We start from the raw sequence: 17,203 nt of genomic DNA, 5'->3' as shown, positions 1-17,203 counted from the left end.
GCAGACAGGCAGAATTGAGTAGAGGTGACCGCTCTCTGGCTCGCACGTGGGCGCGGCTCAATGGCGGTAGAGAGATAAGAAACAGAGAGAGGGCGGTGGGGTACGACCGGTGGCTCGGCATATGGGCGCCTTGGCTGGATGTGGTTGGCGCGACCATGGAGATCCACCTCCAAGCGCTAGCAGACAGGCGCGCTCGTTCACGATTAGCGTGGCCCACGCGCCGTAGTGCCATCAATGGCATGGCGACGGAAGCACGGCCACGTGCGCGCGGCATCCAACCGACCAGAGGAGAAGCGCAAGGATGACGCGATGGCAACGATAGCGGCTGTGTCGTGATGTACGGCGGGCTGGCAGCGCGACAGCACGCGAGATAAGGGCAGCGCCGCACAGTCGCGCGAGCAGCAGCAGCGGCGGCCCCACACCGTAGTACCCTTGACAGACCGGCCGGCTGGCAAGGCTAGCCGAGCACGGACAGCGCGCGACCGCGCTCAAGATGCACCGACACGACGACATTGTGCCCCTGAGGCGTAATGACCTTGCCCACTTGGGGAAACAGGGCGAGGACGTGTTGTGCACGGTTTTTAAAGCTTCCACCACGACTAAACCGTTGCTACAAAACCTAAACGGTCTTAGCTACACTCAAGATGGTATATGAGACTACCAAATCGAGCTATAATACTACACCACCCTTTAACCCAATCTCTTAAAATAATTTGCTAAATATAGCAATGTCTAGCTGTTGACAAACTTGGAATTTTTTTCTAAGTTTTTGAGCTAAACTTAATTTCAATTTACAATTTCTAGGCTAATAGAAATATTAGTTAGTAATATCATTTTTTAACAGCAAGTATTTCACTGTCATCTACAAAGTTCATATTTCAAACTTTATTTAAGTGTCACATGTGTGTTCTATAGTGTTTTTGTTCAATAAAAATTGGTTCACAACCTTACTTGTTAACTGTATGAGTTATGGAGTAACTTTTTATTTAACACTTTTATTGATCGTTTTAATTGCAATGCTTCATCTATGCACTCCATCACATGCACTAACACATAAATATGATGCTCATGACATGTCTTAGTGAATGATTTAGGGTTACACCGCCCTACGCCGGAGGAGCGCCGCCGCCTCGCCCAGAGGAGAGGGAGTTTCAAGAGGAGGGAGAGGACCCGCCAGCTCTGCATCGCACGCGTCTGCAGCAGCCTCCTCCTCCTCGAGAGAGAGATGGAGACAGAGAGAGAGGGAGGAGGTGGCCGGGGAGGGAGGCGTGGTGAAAGGTTCTAATGGCTAGAGGGGGGTGAATAGCCTAATAAAAATTTCTACAACAACACTTAACCAAATGGTTAGACAATTATGAGGCGAAGCGAGTATTGCGCTAGCCTACTCAAAATGCAAGCCACCTACCACAATTCTAGTTTAGATAGTGTTAATTCACACAAGAGCAATGACACTACCCAATGTTAGTGTGCTCTCAAAGGCTAACTAAAGAGCCACACCAACCAAGCATGCAAGCTCTCACAACTAGCTACACTAAAGAGCTTGTCAACTAGTTTACGGTAAAGTAAAGAGAGAGATCAAGAGGGTTATACCGCCATGTAGATGAATGAACCAATCAATCACGAAGATGAATAACAATGATGACCAATCACCTTGGAATCAATGATGAAGACAATGATTTTTACCGAGGTTCACTTGCTTGCCGGCAAGCTAGTCCTCATTGTGGCGATTCACTCACTTGGAGGTTCACGCGCTAATTGGCTTCACACGCCAAAACCTCAATAGGGTGCCGCACAACCAACACAAGATGAGGATCACACAAGCCACGAGCAATCCACTAGAGTACCTTTTGGCGTTCCACCGGGGAAAGGTCAAGAACCCCTCACAATCACCACGATCGGAGCCGGAGACAATCACCACCTCCGCTCGACGATCCTCGCTGCTCCAAGCCGTCTAGGTGGCGGCAACTACCAAGAGTAACAAGCGAAATCCGCAGCGAACCACGATCACTAAGTGCCTCTAGATGCAATCACTCAAGCAATGCACTTGGATCACTCCCAATCTCACTATGATGATGAATCAATGATGTAGATGAGTGGGAGGGCTTTGGCTTAGCTCACAAGGTTGCTATGTCAATGAAAATGGCCAAAGATGTGAGCCACAGCCGGCCATGGGGCTATAAATAGAGCCCCAATCAAATAGAGCCGTTATACCCCTTTACTGGGCAAAACACGCTCTGATCGGACGCTCCAGTCATACTGACCGGATGCTGGCCCTCAGCGTCCAGTCGCCCGATGGACGCCACGCGTCACCAGCTTCAAACGCTGTTCGTCAGATTTCAACGGCTACGAAGCTGACCGGACGCTCCGGTAAAACTGACCGGACGCTGAAGCCCCAGAGTCCGGTCGTTTCCAGTAAGCTCCCCGAGGCATGTTTTTTCGACCGGACGCGTCCGGTCCACCTTGACCGGACGTAGACCAGCGTCCGGTGCTCAACCCTACCCACTGTGCTGTCTGACAGCTCGACTGGACGCAGCCTTTCAGCGTCCGGTCGCTGAGTGACCCAGCGTCCGGTCAGTAGACCGACGCCAGCATCATTTCAACCAACTCTATTTCAACTCTAACTTCTTCACCCTTGCTCAAATGTGCCAACCACCAAGAATTTTGCATCCAGCGCAATAGAAAATAGACATTTCATTTTTCCAAAAGCGCCGAATCAACCCTGCAAACACCTTGTGCACATGTGTTAGCATATTTTCACAAATGTTATCAAGGGTGTTAGCACTCCACTAGATCCTAAATGCATATGCAATGAGTTAGAGCATCTAGTGGCACTTTGATAACCGCATTCCGATACGAGTTTCACCCCTCTTAATAGTACGGCTATCAAACCTAAATGTGATCACACTCTCTAAGTGTCTTGATCACTAAAACAAAATAGCTCCTATGGTTTATACCTTTGCCTTGAGCTTTTTGTTTTTCTCTTTCTTCATTTCAAGTTTAAGCCCTTGATCATCGCCATGCCATCACCATTGTCATGCTATGATCTTCATTAGCTTCTTCTACTTGAAGTGTGCTACCTATGTCATGAGCACTTGATAAACTAGGTTAGCACTTAGGGTTTCATCAATTCACCAAAACTAAACTAGAGCTTTCACGTGGCCCATTGCTCACTTGCTCAGGAGGGAGACGGAGGGAGCGAGGGTGCTGCTCGCTCGGGAGGGAGAGGAGAGGTAGCCGGCGTCGCGGTGATGGAAGGGAAGGCGCGCCGCGCGCGGGTGCGACGAAGGGAACGGCGGCGCTGAGAGAGAGAGGGAGCGCGGTCGAGTGGGGGAGCGTAGGGGAGAGAGACGGGTGAGGGAGAGTGCGGCGAAGGGAGTTAGACGGGTGAGGGAGAGAGTGTTTTTTTGGTTTCTGATTTGGTTTATATATTGGAGATGATAGTGGGTTGGTGTGAGCTAGCAAACTAGGCCTAATTTACCAAGACGGTTGAGTTAGAATGCCCGCCTCGTTTAATGATTTACCGAGGCAGTTGCGTTAGAATACCCGTCACGGTTAATAAATATTAACGGAGGCGGTTCTGTTAAGTTGCCCGCCTAGGTTAATAATTAACCGAGGCAGTTGCTGGGCCGGCTGCCCGGCCACCCAATAACGGAGGCGGGCAACCGGCCCGCCCGCCTCCGAAGCCATTTGGCAAATGCCTTGGAAAAAAATGTTGTAGTAGTGGTCCCCGATTACTTTACCCGGCCCCGACGGCCGGCAGGCGGCAGCGGCATCCTAGTGTCACAGCGGAGACAAAACCTCCATCTGTCCCTAAATATTTGTCGTTTGCGTTTCCCAGAAACAACCTTGATTAAATATATAGTAAACAATATTAATATTTATTTATGGTAAACAATTAGTATTATTGAAAAGATCTTTAAATCTAGTTTTTTTATAAATTTATTTAGAGATATAAATATTAAATGTATTTTCTACTAATAAGTCAAACTCAGGGTACGCACGCAAACGGTGAGAGAGCTGCCTTACCCCTGCCTTTCTTTACCGCTGGTGCGCGCTACAAGACAACTGGACAAGGCGTCCGTCCATGTTGCAGTGCCACTCACACAGGCTACGGCAGCGCATGGACGTCAGATCGATCAATCACCAGCTACTCCCCCATCAGGTCCACGGGGAGTGGCTCCACTGTTCCTATAACCTCATCAGCTCCCAGTAGAGCCACAGCACTTAGCGCCCCGGCCGGCCGGATTCAACAAACCCGGAAGGCCGGACGGACACAGATACCGTGTCTGAGCGCATGGTGTCGGACGGACTGCGTTTTTGTTACTGTGTTGGACTGTTGGTGCATGTAAACGTGGTAAGGTACCATTGCACCAAGACCTCGTTGCCTTTGCGCGGCCGACCTGTCGGCGCCGGCCAGGACGAGTAAATATATATACGCCAACGCACGGGCGAGCCGCCGGCTGGGCCGTCGTGCCCCCGTCGCCGCGAAGGACGACTCATGGACCTACTAGCTACCCCGGCGGACCGAGGTACTTACTGATCGGTTCCACCAGCGGCACCGCCCTGCAATAGGATCCCTCATTTCATGGTGATGGCCGTGGCCCCGGACGGGGCCGGGGCATTGAATCGAAAAGCCCAGTGGTTCGTGCGCGCTGGTCCACGCCTGTACGGTGGCTCAGGTGCGTGGGGGCGAGCGAGGCATGGGACTGCTGGCACTGGCAGGCACCACACCACACCACAGCGAGCGAGCGAGCGCTGGGGCCGTTGGGCTGGGCGGCTGGCCGCTGGCCCGTGCGACGCAACGCGACGGAGCAACCGACGGCACGCGCTACCTAGCTAGCTGGCTGCCTCGCCCATCGGATCGGCCGATCCCACATCCCCTGCAGCGGTTCAACGCCCCGTCCCGTCCCGTCCCGTCCCTGTGGGCTGTGGGCGGGCGGGCTGCCCGTCGCGCCCGGCCAGCTGCCACGACGTACGGCTCGAGCCCGGGGGGCCGCTAGCTGGCGCGCCGCGCATCCCGGGGGACCGGACTGGAGAAGGACGCTCGCGCGCACTGTACGGCGGTGGCGTCGGCGCGCGGGGGGTGGGGGGGGGGGGGGGGGGGGTGCCCAACCACGCATTCATTCATCCAATCGTCCGATCCGGCCACCACACCTCTCCCCGCACGAACGCGGGCCCTGTGGTGCGCGTGGCGAGCGCTCGACGCCCCTGGTCGGTGCCGCTACCTAGGCTTCATGATTTTGTCATACCAATATGGACCAAAATTTGTCGTGTCGTTCTGTGTTTTGAGCTTTGCCAAAAGATCGTGGCCCTAAAATTATAGGATCGTGGCCAAAAGATCGTCCCCAACTCTATAAAAAAAAGATAAAAGCTGATTTATCATTAAGATAGATAGTATAGTTTAAGTATTTCTCATATATAGAAAATTGCACAATTATAGTCTCGTGGGCTAATTGTACAATCGGAACGACTGGCGTCCGGAGGCGTCCAGACGGACGCAAGGGTTCAGACGTCCCGTGTGTAACACCTATAGTGTTACGAGCTCGTTTAGCACCGAGATTTACACCTAAAAAAATTTCTGAAACGATTTTCTTGGATTTTAAAATTTAACGTATATTTAAAAGTGTCACTTTTGACGAAGTATAATGAACAACGGGTTAATCAGTTCCTAGATGTTTTATTTCTACGAGTTAGTATGACGCATGGACTGGTGCGTAAAAATGTTTGATAGCAAATAAAAGGACAAATGACTTGTTTATTTGATTAAGCATGAAAAATAAATTTTATAAACAAAAATACGATACGACTGGTATATACTACTTAAGTAAAAATTCGGAACATGATTTTTGGGTGCATTAAATATCGAGTAGCCACCGCCTCCGTTGTCCCGTCGAACTAATGACCTTGTCGTGATGCCGCTGCTCTTTCCGCGTCGCCCTGTGTGTTGGTTTAGCGCCGCGGGCTTTGCACGCGGCCGCTATTCCGTTACCGCAGTCCACACGCAGACAAAGCCGAGTATCATCAATACGCATGGCCGCTGTGACATCGTCGTTGGTGATCGTGGCGTCTTCCGGTATTTTAATTCACCTACTGGCCGCCTGGCCCCCGGGCTCTGCGATGATGGCGACTTTTCCCTACCACATCGGGTCCTTTCATGTCCCTGTGCACGCGCAGGTGCGCCCTGCCGGCCACGCTGTGCCACGTGCGCCCTACCCCATGCCCTGGCCTCGATGTCGCCGTGGCCCGCTACCGCCGCGGTCTCGCACGCTCGTGCCCTCTCTTCCTCTCCCTTTATTTTTCTGCGTCCGAGAGGAGACGTCTCAGCTCCACGCGCCCAAACCGCCTCGCCAGCCTCTGCGCCCTAGTTGCCTCTGCTCGCGCAGTGCGCCTGGGCCCCCGCCGCAGCTCCTCCTGTTTCTCGGTGCGCCATGGCTGTTCGTCGTCGCGCTGCGCCACTGTCCATCCGGCGCGCGCCCTGCGGACCGCGTTGGACCTGCTACTCCACGGGCGTCAGCGCCATTGCCCAAGACCGCGTTGCCGGTTCGTCCGCGCCCCGTCGTGGCCGGCCATCTCTTCCGTCCGGGTCCGGCACGCTGCTCCCTGCTCCCTGCTGCCTTGCGCGAGAATCCGCCTGATTGCGCCGCAGTCACCCAGCCACTACGCGCGAGTGCGCGCGCCCATCGGTCCCGTGCTGGGTCCGCTGCTCCTCCCTGCAGCAACCGTCGTGGCAGCGCCCGCGTCACCTTGGCCTGCTCCCTGCGCCACATCCACGTTGGTGCCGACGCTCCCACGCACGAGCCCCCACGGTCAGCTCTGGATTGCTGCCGCGCCCGTGTGCCCGTAGCGCCGCTCCTCCCTTCGTCGGTCCTGCCTTTTCCCCCACACCGCCGCTCGCCTCCCGCTCACCGAAGACGCGCGTGGCTCCGCTTCGTCTGCTCCTTCCCTAGTCTCACTGCGCCCCGTAGCGCCGTTGCCGCCGCCCGCCTGGCCGGCGCCGCCGCATCTGCTGTGCCCGCCGCCGCGGCTCGCGCAGGCGGGCTGCTGGGGGCTGGCTTAGGTCTTGCCGCGGCCTGCCTGAGGCCGCGTGGGTTTCGGTGCAACTCGCCAGCGGCCTTTCCGCCGTCGTCGTGCGTCCCCCGGCCGGGATTGGTCGTCGGCCGGTGCTTCTTTGCCCTGTGCTCTGTTTTTGGAGAGGAAGAGAAAGGTGAGAAATAAGAATAGAATTAATACAGGGTTCTGATTGCTAAATACATGACTCATACGAATAGTACACGCTGGACTGATGGTTAGTTTCAAGAAAACGCATGGTCCTTTTTGCATATTCGCTAGGTCTGTTGAGCTGGCCGCGCTGGGCCGGTCGGCTGCCCTCGCACCGGGCCAGCTTGCTGGGCCGTGCTCACCGCCGTGTTGGGCCGTCGCCTGCCCCGCTGGGCTAGCCGGTTGCCACCCGTGCCTGGGCCGCGCGCGCACACGCTCGCTCGGGCTGCCTCACCGCTAGACCTGGCCGAACGGGCCGCTGGTCCGGTTGATGGCCACTGGACTTTAGTTTCTAAAACATCTAGCTAATTTAGTTTCGGAAATAAATTTATAAAATTAATGTAATTTGTGTAGTTATCCAAAAATTGTGAAACCAATTTTGTTAGTCTCCTAAAATCATGATCTACCTGTTAGTATATTTTGTTCACATAGTTTGATAATATTCTTGGAAGCTATATAATTAATTTAAGGTACTTAATATTATAAAAATATAAACTTGTAGGAATTGTTGTGATAAATTAGTAATAGTGTTGGATCTAAAATTTTTACAGTAGGCTCCTGGCAATATTAGATACTCACGGTAATTTTTATAGCTCTAGAATAAGTAGTTTACTAGATTAATAATGATTCTTTATTTTGAATAAAAATTAAATTGATAGAATGGAATAAAGAAACACCTTGGGTTTTGTATAACTAAAATATTGGTTGAGAAGTAATGCCTTATTCGACAACATAGATACGTAGACCAGCGTTAGAGCTATCTCGTTAGATTGCGAGGCGTGATCGGATTTCTAAGCATTTCGGCTGTCGTTGGTTATTTACATCTATGCATTTGCATAAATGCATATCATATAGGTACGATGATGGATCAACAGATCAATTGAAGGATGATTGGGAATTCGAAGATGGTGTATGGTATTCTCTCCAGGAGACGATGCAATGGGCTTTCTATTCAGTTGATGGTGGATGATCTGAAGATGTAGATACTAATTTTTTAATATATATCTTACCCAGGCAAGCCCCGGTGCATAACCTCTACTTTTCTGCACTTTAAATTATATTTGTGCATTAAGTTTTAAGAAGTTGAATAAAACCCACTTGCATATATATATATATATATATATATATATATATATATATATATATATATATATATATATATATATATATATATATATATATATATATCTTTATCCTATGAGTTACTAGTATGACATGATCGTGGTATATTGCTATGCTACAGGACTCCGGTAGAAGTCGAGTGATTGTCTGTCACTCGCGAGAGATAGGAATTATATTACTATAATATTATCACTTGGAAAAATGTAAATGGTGGAAAGGAAAATTATGACCGGGCAGGGATATGGTTTGGGTATTGGTGGGTGTAAGAGGTTGTGTCCTACGGCCTCGGGGCATAGCTTGGTTACACTGCTTTCCCTGTTTGTGTCGGTTAAGGACTGGCCATTGCATAAGACTCTAGGCAAGTCACAAACTTATTATCCCGAGCAAATACTTGGGTATGGGCGCTTGGAAGACTTGTTACTCTCTTATCATGGGTTCTGGCTTTTTTCGGACTGACTGTCATGGTGGTTTTTGGGTTAGGAGGTCCTTGCACCGCACTGAGTCCGGGACTCAGGGACAGGGGCTTAGAGTCCTAGTTTGGACGGGGACCTAGACCCTGTGATAGGAGGATACTAGGTTGGTCCTGCTTGTGCCTTGGATACAAGTGGGGCATGTGTTTTTAGGTTACCTAGCTAGGGGCATTGATTCGTGAATCGTCGGCAATCCGATGCGACTTGTCTGCGGCCTAGCACCGTAGTAAGAACTGAAACATAAAAGATAGAAAAAGGAAATCTGATTGCTTACTACCTGCTTGAAAGTAGCATAGGTGCTTACATAGAATGGTTGGTTAATGAACTAATGTGGCTGTTAATAAAAATTAAATATAAGGATGCACGCTTAGTAATGCTTCATGCAGATGCAATAAACCCACAAGCCAGATAGCCTTACATTGGAGTCTTTTCTTTCCTCCTGTCGAGTAAGTCTTGCTGAGTACAATTGAGTACTTAGGGTTTTATTTCCCCTTGTTGTAGGTGACAGGTGTATGCTACAGCTGACACTTGTATGTGGATTCCTCCAGGTGGGCTCAGAGGAGATTCCTTTATGCTACGATCACAATTTTATTTATAACTCTCACTAAATGTTTTTATAAACAGAAGTTTTATAACCTGTTGTCGTTGTTTATATATCAATATTTTATCATGTCATAAATAGATGTTTATATTCCGTTGTTCAATTAAATTATTCATAATTATGATAATATGATTACATTATGCTGTTATAACAATAAATATTATACTCTGATGTTGTATTAAAAGTGATGTAAGAAATGGTTAAGAATGATGTAAGCTTTATTCTCTCATTTGTGATCCTGGTGGAAAAATGTGGATTTTTGGATTCTCCCCTGCGGTGTGCCCGACGGAACCGTATAATTTAGTGTCCTCCTTTGAGTGCTTAGTATATAATGGAAGACGAGCACTCCTGAGAGGCATTAGATTAGGCAGTTCTGCCACACCGCGGCTACTCTATTTCCCCTTAGGGCCAGCGACGATGCAGAGGATAAGAGCACGTGCATTTTGGGACTGAGCGTCTGGGTGCAGATCTCTGCAGCAAAGTGGAGCTCGTCAGCGACGTGGAGCTCTGCAGCGTGCAGAAGGCGGCACCGCACGGAGCTAGGGCGACGACGTGTAGAGGGCTGGATTGGACGCGACGACTACGAAGAGAACTAGAGGGGGAGGGCAGTAGCGGCACGTAGAGAGCGGGTTGGGCGTGCGGCGATGACGTGGAGGACGGGTGGGCGGAGACAGCGACGCGTAGAGGATGTTGGTTGCCGCATGGATGCCCTTGGGGCCCACTGCTGCAACATCGGTAGAGTACTAATGAAACATGCTCGAATTACTACTGAAACATGTACAATATCGTTACTGCAACATCGGTGATGTACTAATAAAACATGCCCATATTACTGTTGAAACATGTATAATATCGTTATTGCAACATCTGTAAACAAAACACCTGCAATATGTGCATACAACATGCCCGAATTACTATTAAAAGATGTACAATATCGTTGCTGCAACATCGGTGATGTACTAATGAAACATGCCTAGATTACTGTTGAAACATGTATAATATCATTGTTGCAACATCTTTAAACACAACACCTGCAATATGCGCCTGCAACATGCGCTTGAAACACTTGAAACAATTAAAACATAGGCTTTCAGAACAACATCTCCTTGCAACACAATACCTGCAACATGCGTCTGAAGCACCTGCAACATGCACTCAAAACACCTGAAACATTCGAAACATAGGTGAAATCATCTAGGCCCCTAGTTGGGTTTCGGTGATTCATGACAATACGAGATTACTATGACTAACGTGTGTTTTGCAGAGACAATTAAGTTAGGTCATGGTAATGGTAATTGATTGGACAATCATGGTTGTCATGCCCTACGATGGAAATCATTTTGGTTTTTAAAGGAACTACGACAAGGTTAAGGACGGACTAGTTCTAAGTGTCGTTTGGTGTTGAAGAGACACTTAGAGTAGTTTAGGACTTTGTTTTTCTTTTGGTCGTACTATTAAGGGGGTATGGACTAATAGCTTGACCTAGGTGAGTCTAGTGGGTTAGGTGTGGTGCACACTTATCAAATCTAGCACTAGGTAGATCAGGAGTAGCCCTAAGATCAATTGGAGCAAACTTCATTCACATATGATTTCGAGTTGAAAGTGAATGGAGGGTCAAAGGACTGACCGAACACTAGTCTAGTTGTGACCGGATGCTGAAGGGTGAATCTGATCAGTTCATTTGATCAACTGGAGCCATCTGGTTGCGACCGGACGCTGAGTGAAAAGTGACCGGACACTGGGTGCCAGAGTCCGGTCAACTCCAAAGAGGTTCCAGAGAGGGAGTTTCCTGATCGGACGCGTCCGGTCAGTGCTGACCGGACGCTGGTCAGGATTTGGTTACTGACCGGACGCTGAACAGCGAAGTGACCGGACTCTGGGCGCCAGCATCCGGTCAACATCAGTAAGGTTCCAAAGAGCAGTTTGCGTGACCGGACGCAGGTCAGAATCCGGTCACAACTTAACGGCTCTGTAGCGGGGAGAACTGACTGTAGCGTCCGGTCACCCCGCAGAGTGTTGACTCAACCTCCTAATGGTTCGTTTTGAATGAGGGGGTATAAATACTTCCTCTATTCATCCAATGGAGGTCACTAGTACAGAACAAAGCTTTACTCCCGGTGGGGAACCCCCTCTAGTCCCGGTTCCCCACCCGGGAGCAAGCATCCGGGACTAAAGGGGGGTCCTTTAGTCCCGGGTCAGGAGCCGGGATTAAAGGGAGACTTTTAGTCCCGGTGGGTAACACCAACCGGGACTAAAGGTCCTCCTAGCTTTAAAAAAAATAATCCCTCCCACTGCTGCGTTCCGTGAGATTCGAACCCAAGACCTCATGCATTGCCTCACGCGTAGCTTACCACCCCACCTACACAACACATCTGACAAAGGATGGGATGCTTCCCTTTTGAACTAACCCATCGGGAGACCTTTAGTCCCGGTTGGTATTACCAACCGGGACTAAAGGGTCCTTTAGTTCGGATTGGTGTTATCAACCGGGACGAAAGGGTCTACTTTTAGTCCCGGTTGATGTTACCAACCGGGACTAAAGGTTAGAGACTTTTAGTCCCGGTTGGTGGCTCCAATCGGGAGTAAAGGTCCACCTTTAGTCCCGGTTGGTGTCTCCAACCGGGACTAAAGGTCCCCTGCCACTGTGCCGAGCGCAGTAGCCGTTGGGCAGGGACCTTTAGTCCCGGTTGGAGACATCAACCGGGACTAAAGGTCTCTCTAGTCCCGGGCGCAAAAAATGCCGGGACTAGAGCCCATTTTGACCTCGGATGAAAGGTTTGTTCTCTACTAGTGGGTCTCTTGCCCATTTGATCAGCTGAGAAACACCCTTGAGAGTGCTTTGGAGAGAAAAGAGCCTAGTGAGGTGATTGAGATTTGAGAATCCAAGATTAAGGCCTCATTAGTGCAAGGAGAGTAGCAAGTGTGCATCCACCCTTCTCATTAGGCTTGTTGTGGTCAAGTGAGAGTTCGTGCTGGTTACTCTTGGTGATCGCCATCACCTAGACGGCTTGGTGGTGATTAGGAGTTTGGTGATCATCCGACGGAGCTTGTGGATGACCTAACTCAAGTTGTGAGCGGTTGTGGGCGATTCACCACGACGGAGTGTCGAAGAATCAGCCCGTAGAGAGCACTTGAACCTTGCACGGATCAAGGGAGAGCTACACCCTTGCGCGGGTGCTCCAACGAGGACTAGTGGGGAGTGGCGACTCTTCGATATCTCGGCAAAACATCGTTGCGTTCCTTCTCATCTCTTTACTTTAAGCATTTACATTTGAGCAATTCATTTCTTGTCTTTACATTCTTAGAATTGCCATGCTAGAGCAGGATTGGAACATAGGGTGCAAAACTTTTGTGTGGTAGAATACTAGGAACACATTCTAAGCACAAGGGGTGAAGTGGGCTAAGTGTAGGGTTTAATTATTAAAAAGAATTTTAGAATTAGTCCAATTCACCCCCTTCTTGGGCTTCTTGATCCTTTCAATAGGTTTGCAACGTACGCTTTTCAGAGCAACATCTCCTGCTTCTTGGACGTACAGAGGCTCACTGGCACGTAGAGCTCGACAATAGTGCGTGGAGCTCGCTGGTGACGCGGATGTCGGTGGCGTGGAGGTTGATGGCAACACGGATCTCGGCTACGTGGAGCTCGCCAGCAACGCAAAGCTCGGCGGCGCATAGAGGGCGACGCTGCACAAGCCGCAAGGAACTAGGCGACGGCACACAGAGGGCAGGGTGGACGCGGCGTGACGACACAGAGGACGGATGGGGGCGGAGGCGGCGGCACGCAGAGGGCGGGGTGGGGCGCGACAATGACACATATTACAAGCGGGGGTGGCGGCAGCGGCGACGACGCTCAGACGACACACGCATTTCGGAACGAAGTGTAAGAAGCTCGGGGCGTATCATTATCGATGTACAATCTACCTAGGTAAGATCATGAATGATTCTATGAGTTTAGAATCCACGATAGGATCAGGATAATTCTTAATCTAATCAGGATTAACAGTAGAACCAGTTTATTTTTTCCGATACAAATGGATCACACTGCCGTAAGTGTTTGCGACGTGACAAATCACCTGATGCTTAATAATCAAACTGATTACTATATCAATGTTTCCCGTTTCCGTCAATACAACCAAGGAAATCTATCAGTAGAAAAACAAGAATCAAAAAGCGTGAGGCGCCCCTTGGCCTGGCAGGGTAAGCTGTCGCCAAACCACAGACACCCCTTGGTACGCGGACGTACCAATCCAGGAGCAGCCATTGCCGTCGTAGAACAGCTTCATCTCAACCTCCACCAGCGCCATGCCCATGTTCCACTCCGCCCCGAAGCGCGTGCGCAGGTCGTCCGACAGCCCGACGCCTGTCCCCGATGCGGCGACCGTCAGCTCCGCCGCCCCCTTCTTCGGCACGCAGAAAGCCGGGACGGGGCCCCACGCGAGGCTGACGCCGGCGTACGAGACCACGGCCTGGCCGCCCGTGGAGCACCAGTCCGTGAGGGCGCGCGGGTTCTCGACCCGCGCCGTCAGGCTGAACCCCGGAGAGACCGTGCGGGCGCCGACGACCGTGGTGCCGTTCAGGCCCTCGACGGAGGCGATGTCCACCGAGAACTTGGCCACGCTGTTGTCGTCGATCTTCGCCAGGACGCGGAAGACTGCGTGCGCCACCGCAATTGCGCAACATATGAGTTTGAGTGCCCTCTTGCAGTGTCGTCGACGTCTCGCTCTCACCACGCATGCGTCGTGTATCGGCACGTAGTACTCATCGGCTATCGTCGCCATGGTTTCTTCTGGATTGGTTTATGGCTCCATTGATCGAATCGAAGAAAAGAAATACTCCTTTATATATATTACTTGGTATATAGTTGGTGCTGCCCCGATCCTTTTCGGGGTCGTCCATCCATATATAACCAAAAATATTATAACAAAAAGAAAACGAATCGTGTATGGATAGGACTCTTCTAATAATTTAACAAAAAAAGGAAAACAAATCGTTCATGCAGAATCCTTATCCTTATTCGACGGAGACACATCGGGAGCCAGACACATCCAAATCGGACGGACCAAACGCGCCACATGCCACATCCAATGGCCAGAAATCCGGTTGTCACAAACATAAAAAACAGTCGGTCGTAATATAGCAATTCTGTAATAGATTCATTAACCCGGCTTCTATATCCACGAACGATATAGATAGCCAAGATGATACAAGAGCACTTAGACTCATACCTCAACAAAGAGGAGAACACACAACCAAAAGAGAAAAAAAAATTATGACCTTGGCACATCCATGCTTCCCGCCTCCCCTGAAACGGCCAGATTCGACTAGTGGAAGTCATCGAGTCATCGTCGCCCCTATGCAGGACTGTGTTGTAATCCTGGTTGGGAAACTCCTCTAGTCCCGGTTTTCCAACCGGGACTGTCAATCCGAGACTAAAGGTCTGCCCTTTAGTCCTAGGCCTCCCAACTAAGATTGAACGGGGCCATTTAGTCCCGATTACTTATACCAACCGGGACTAAAGGGGCCTCCAGGCCGAGTCCGAGGGCGCGCATCTCCAGTCCCGGTTGGTATAACCAACCGGGACTAAATATCACTTTTTTTATGGTTTCTTTCCATTCAATTTATTTTTGTTTTCAAATAGTCTTCGTACACGTATTATATGTTATATGCTATACTATTGTACATCGTCCATAAATAAGAATAAGAGCTTATATATTACAATAATCATTCCCATTCATCAAGTTCATACAAATTATAATAATTTAAACCAAGTCAATACAAACTAGCTAGATGTTCAATTATACACCAAAGTTCATGCAAGCGCAAGTAGATCACCGCCAAGTTTGACTACGTCGTATTATATGCTCGGTGAAGTGTAGGTCACCAATTTTGTATCCACAAATATCATTGACGTAGAGCAACGCATTAAGTAGTGCAGACCGAATGGCATTGTAACATAGCAGAACGATCCGAATGGGGTGATGAAAGATGTCGCGAGCTGGTCGGACTCTTTTATCACGATTTGATGGTACCCAGGGTACGCATCAAGGAAGCAAAGGGTTTCGCACCCTGAGGTTGAGTCGACTACTTGGTCTATGCATGGCAAAGGAAACGGATCCTTTGGACACGCTTTGTTGAGACCAGTGTAGTCAACACACATTCTCCATTTCCCACTCTTCTTTCATACAAGAACGGGATTGGCTAACCACTCAGGGTGGTATACTTACTTGATGAACCCGGCCGCCAAAAGCTTCGTAATTTCCTCGCCGATGGCCCTGCGCTTCCCCGCGTTGAAGCGACGCAGGCGCTACTTCACCGGCTTGGATCCTAGCCTGATCTTCACAGCGTGCTCGGTGACTTCTCTCGGAATGCCTGGCATGTCCAAGGGTTTCCACGCAAAGATATCTCTGTTGGCGCGGAAGAAGTCGATGATCATGCTTTCCTATTCGGAGGAAAGCGTGGTGCCAATGCGCACCGCGTTGCCTTTGGAGCCGCTAGGGTCTATGAGGACCTCCTTGGTGCTCTCCATAGGCTCGAAAGACCCGGCCGATAGCTTGAGGTCGGGCGCTTCTTCGACGACCTCCTTCCTGATGGTCGCAAGCTCCTTGGAGGCGACAATTGCCGTGGCGTGTTCGCAGCACTCGACCTCGCACTCGTAGGCGCGCTGGAAGGAGGTGCCAATGGTGATGACCCCGCATGGTCCCAGCATCTTCAGCTTTAGGTGGGTGTAGTTGGGGATGGCCATGAACTTCGCGAAGCATGGACGTCCTAGGATGGCGTGATAGGTTCCATGGAACCCAACCACCTCAAAGGTGAGGGTTCCGTCCTATAATTGGATGGATCCCCGAAGGTGACGGGCAGATCGATCTGCCCAAGTGGCGCGACCTACTTTCCAGGCATGATGCTGTGGAAAGGCGCTCTGGTCGACCGGATGCGCGATCGGTCGATGCCATGGCATCGAGCATTTCGGCATACATGATGTTGAGGCCGCTGTCTCCATCCATCAGTACCTTGGTGAGCTGCTTCATGATGATGATCAGGTCGACCACGAGCGGATATCTCCCCAGTTGTGGGATGCTCTCTGGGTGGTCGGTCCGATCAAAGGTTATGGCGGATTCCGACCATCGGAGGAAGGTAGGCGTGGCCGGCTCGGCCGTATAGACCTTGCAGCGTGTGAGCTTCTGGCGACGCTTGGGGTCGTAGGACGCTGACCCTTCGAAGATCATGAGGCAGCCATCCAGCATCGGAAAGACGTCGTCCTTCCCCTCGGCGTCGCCCACGGTCGGCTTAGGGTCCTTCCCATGCTCCTCCTTGTTGAAGCTTCTGGACAAGAACCGCTTCATGAGACCACAGTCCCTGTATAGATGCCTGATGGGGAAAGCATGGTTCGGGTATGGCCCTTCGAGCAGCTTCTCGAAGTGGTCCGAGGTACCCTCGGTGGGCTTTCGACCCCCCTTGTGGTCGGCGGTGTCCACAAGCGAGCCCTCGCACCGCTGCTTGTTCTTCTTGCTAGGACAGTTGGAGGTGCCTTGGCTAGCATCCTCGTCCCACTTCACCTTGCCCTTGAGGTGGTCGAAGATCGCTCCGATCGCCTCCTCACCTGAAGCGTGGATGGTGGCGATATCGAGGAGCTCCTTGGTAGTTCGAGGGCCCTTATGTCCTAGCTTATGGACCAGGGACTCGTAGGTGGTCCCAGATAGGAAAGCTCCTATGACGTCGGCATCAATGATGTTAGGCAGCTCGTTGCACTACCGGG

The 17,203-nt window shown here is 50.6% G+C and overlaps 1 protein-coding gene across 1 annotated transcript; it reads right to left on the bottom strand.

Annotated features, from left to right (window-relative positions):
* Positions 1-13,419: 13,419 nt before the first annotated feature.
* On the bottom strand, positions 13,420-14,308 carry LOC136519570 (uncharacterized). The gene has a single exon (XM_066512953.1). The coding sequence runs from the start codon at positions 14,226-14,228 to the stop codon at positions 13,614-13,616; it is 615 nt and encodes a 204-aa protein (XP_066369050.1). The 5' UTR covers positions 14,229-14,308; the 3' UTR covers positions 13,420-13,613.
* Positions 14,309-17,203: the final 2,895 nt, after the last annotated feature.

Source organism: Miscanthus floridulus, chromosome 18, assembly GCF_019320115.1.
Source record: "Miscanthus floridulus cultivar M001 chromosome 18, ASM1932011v1, whole genome shotgun sequence".
In the NCBI taxonomy this organism is placed as follows: domain Eukaryota; kingdom Viridiplantae; phylum Streptophyta; class Magnoliopsida; order Poales; family Poaceae; genus Miscanthus; species Miscanthus floridulus.
Note: the sequence above shows the minus strand (reverse complement) of the source record. Positions and strands in the feature narration are given on the sequence as shown.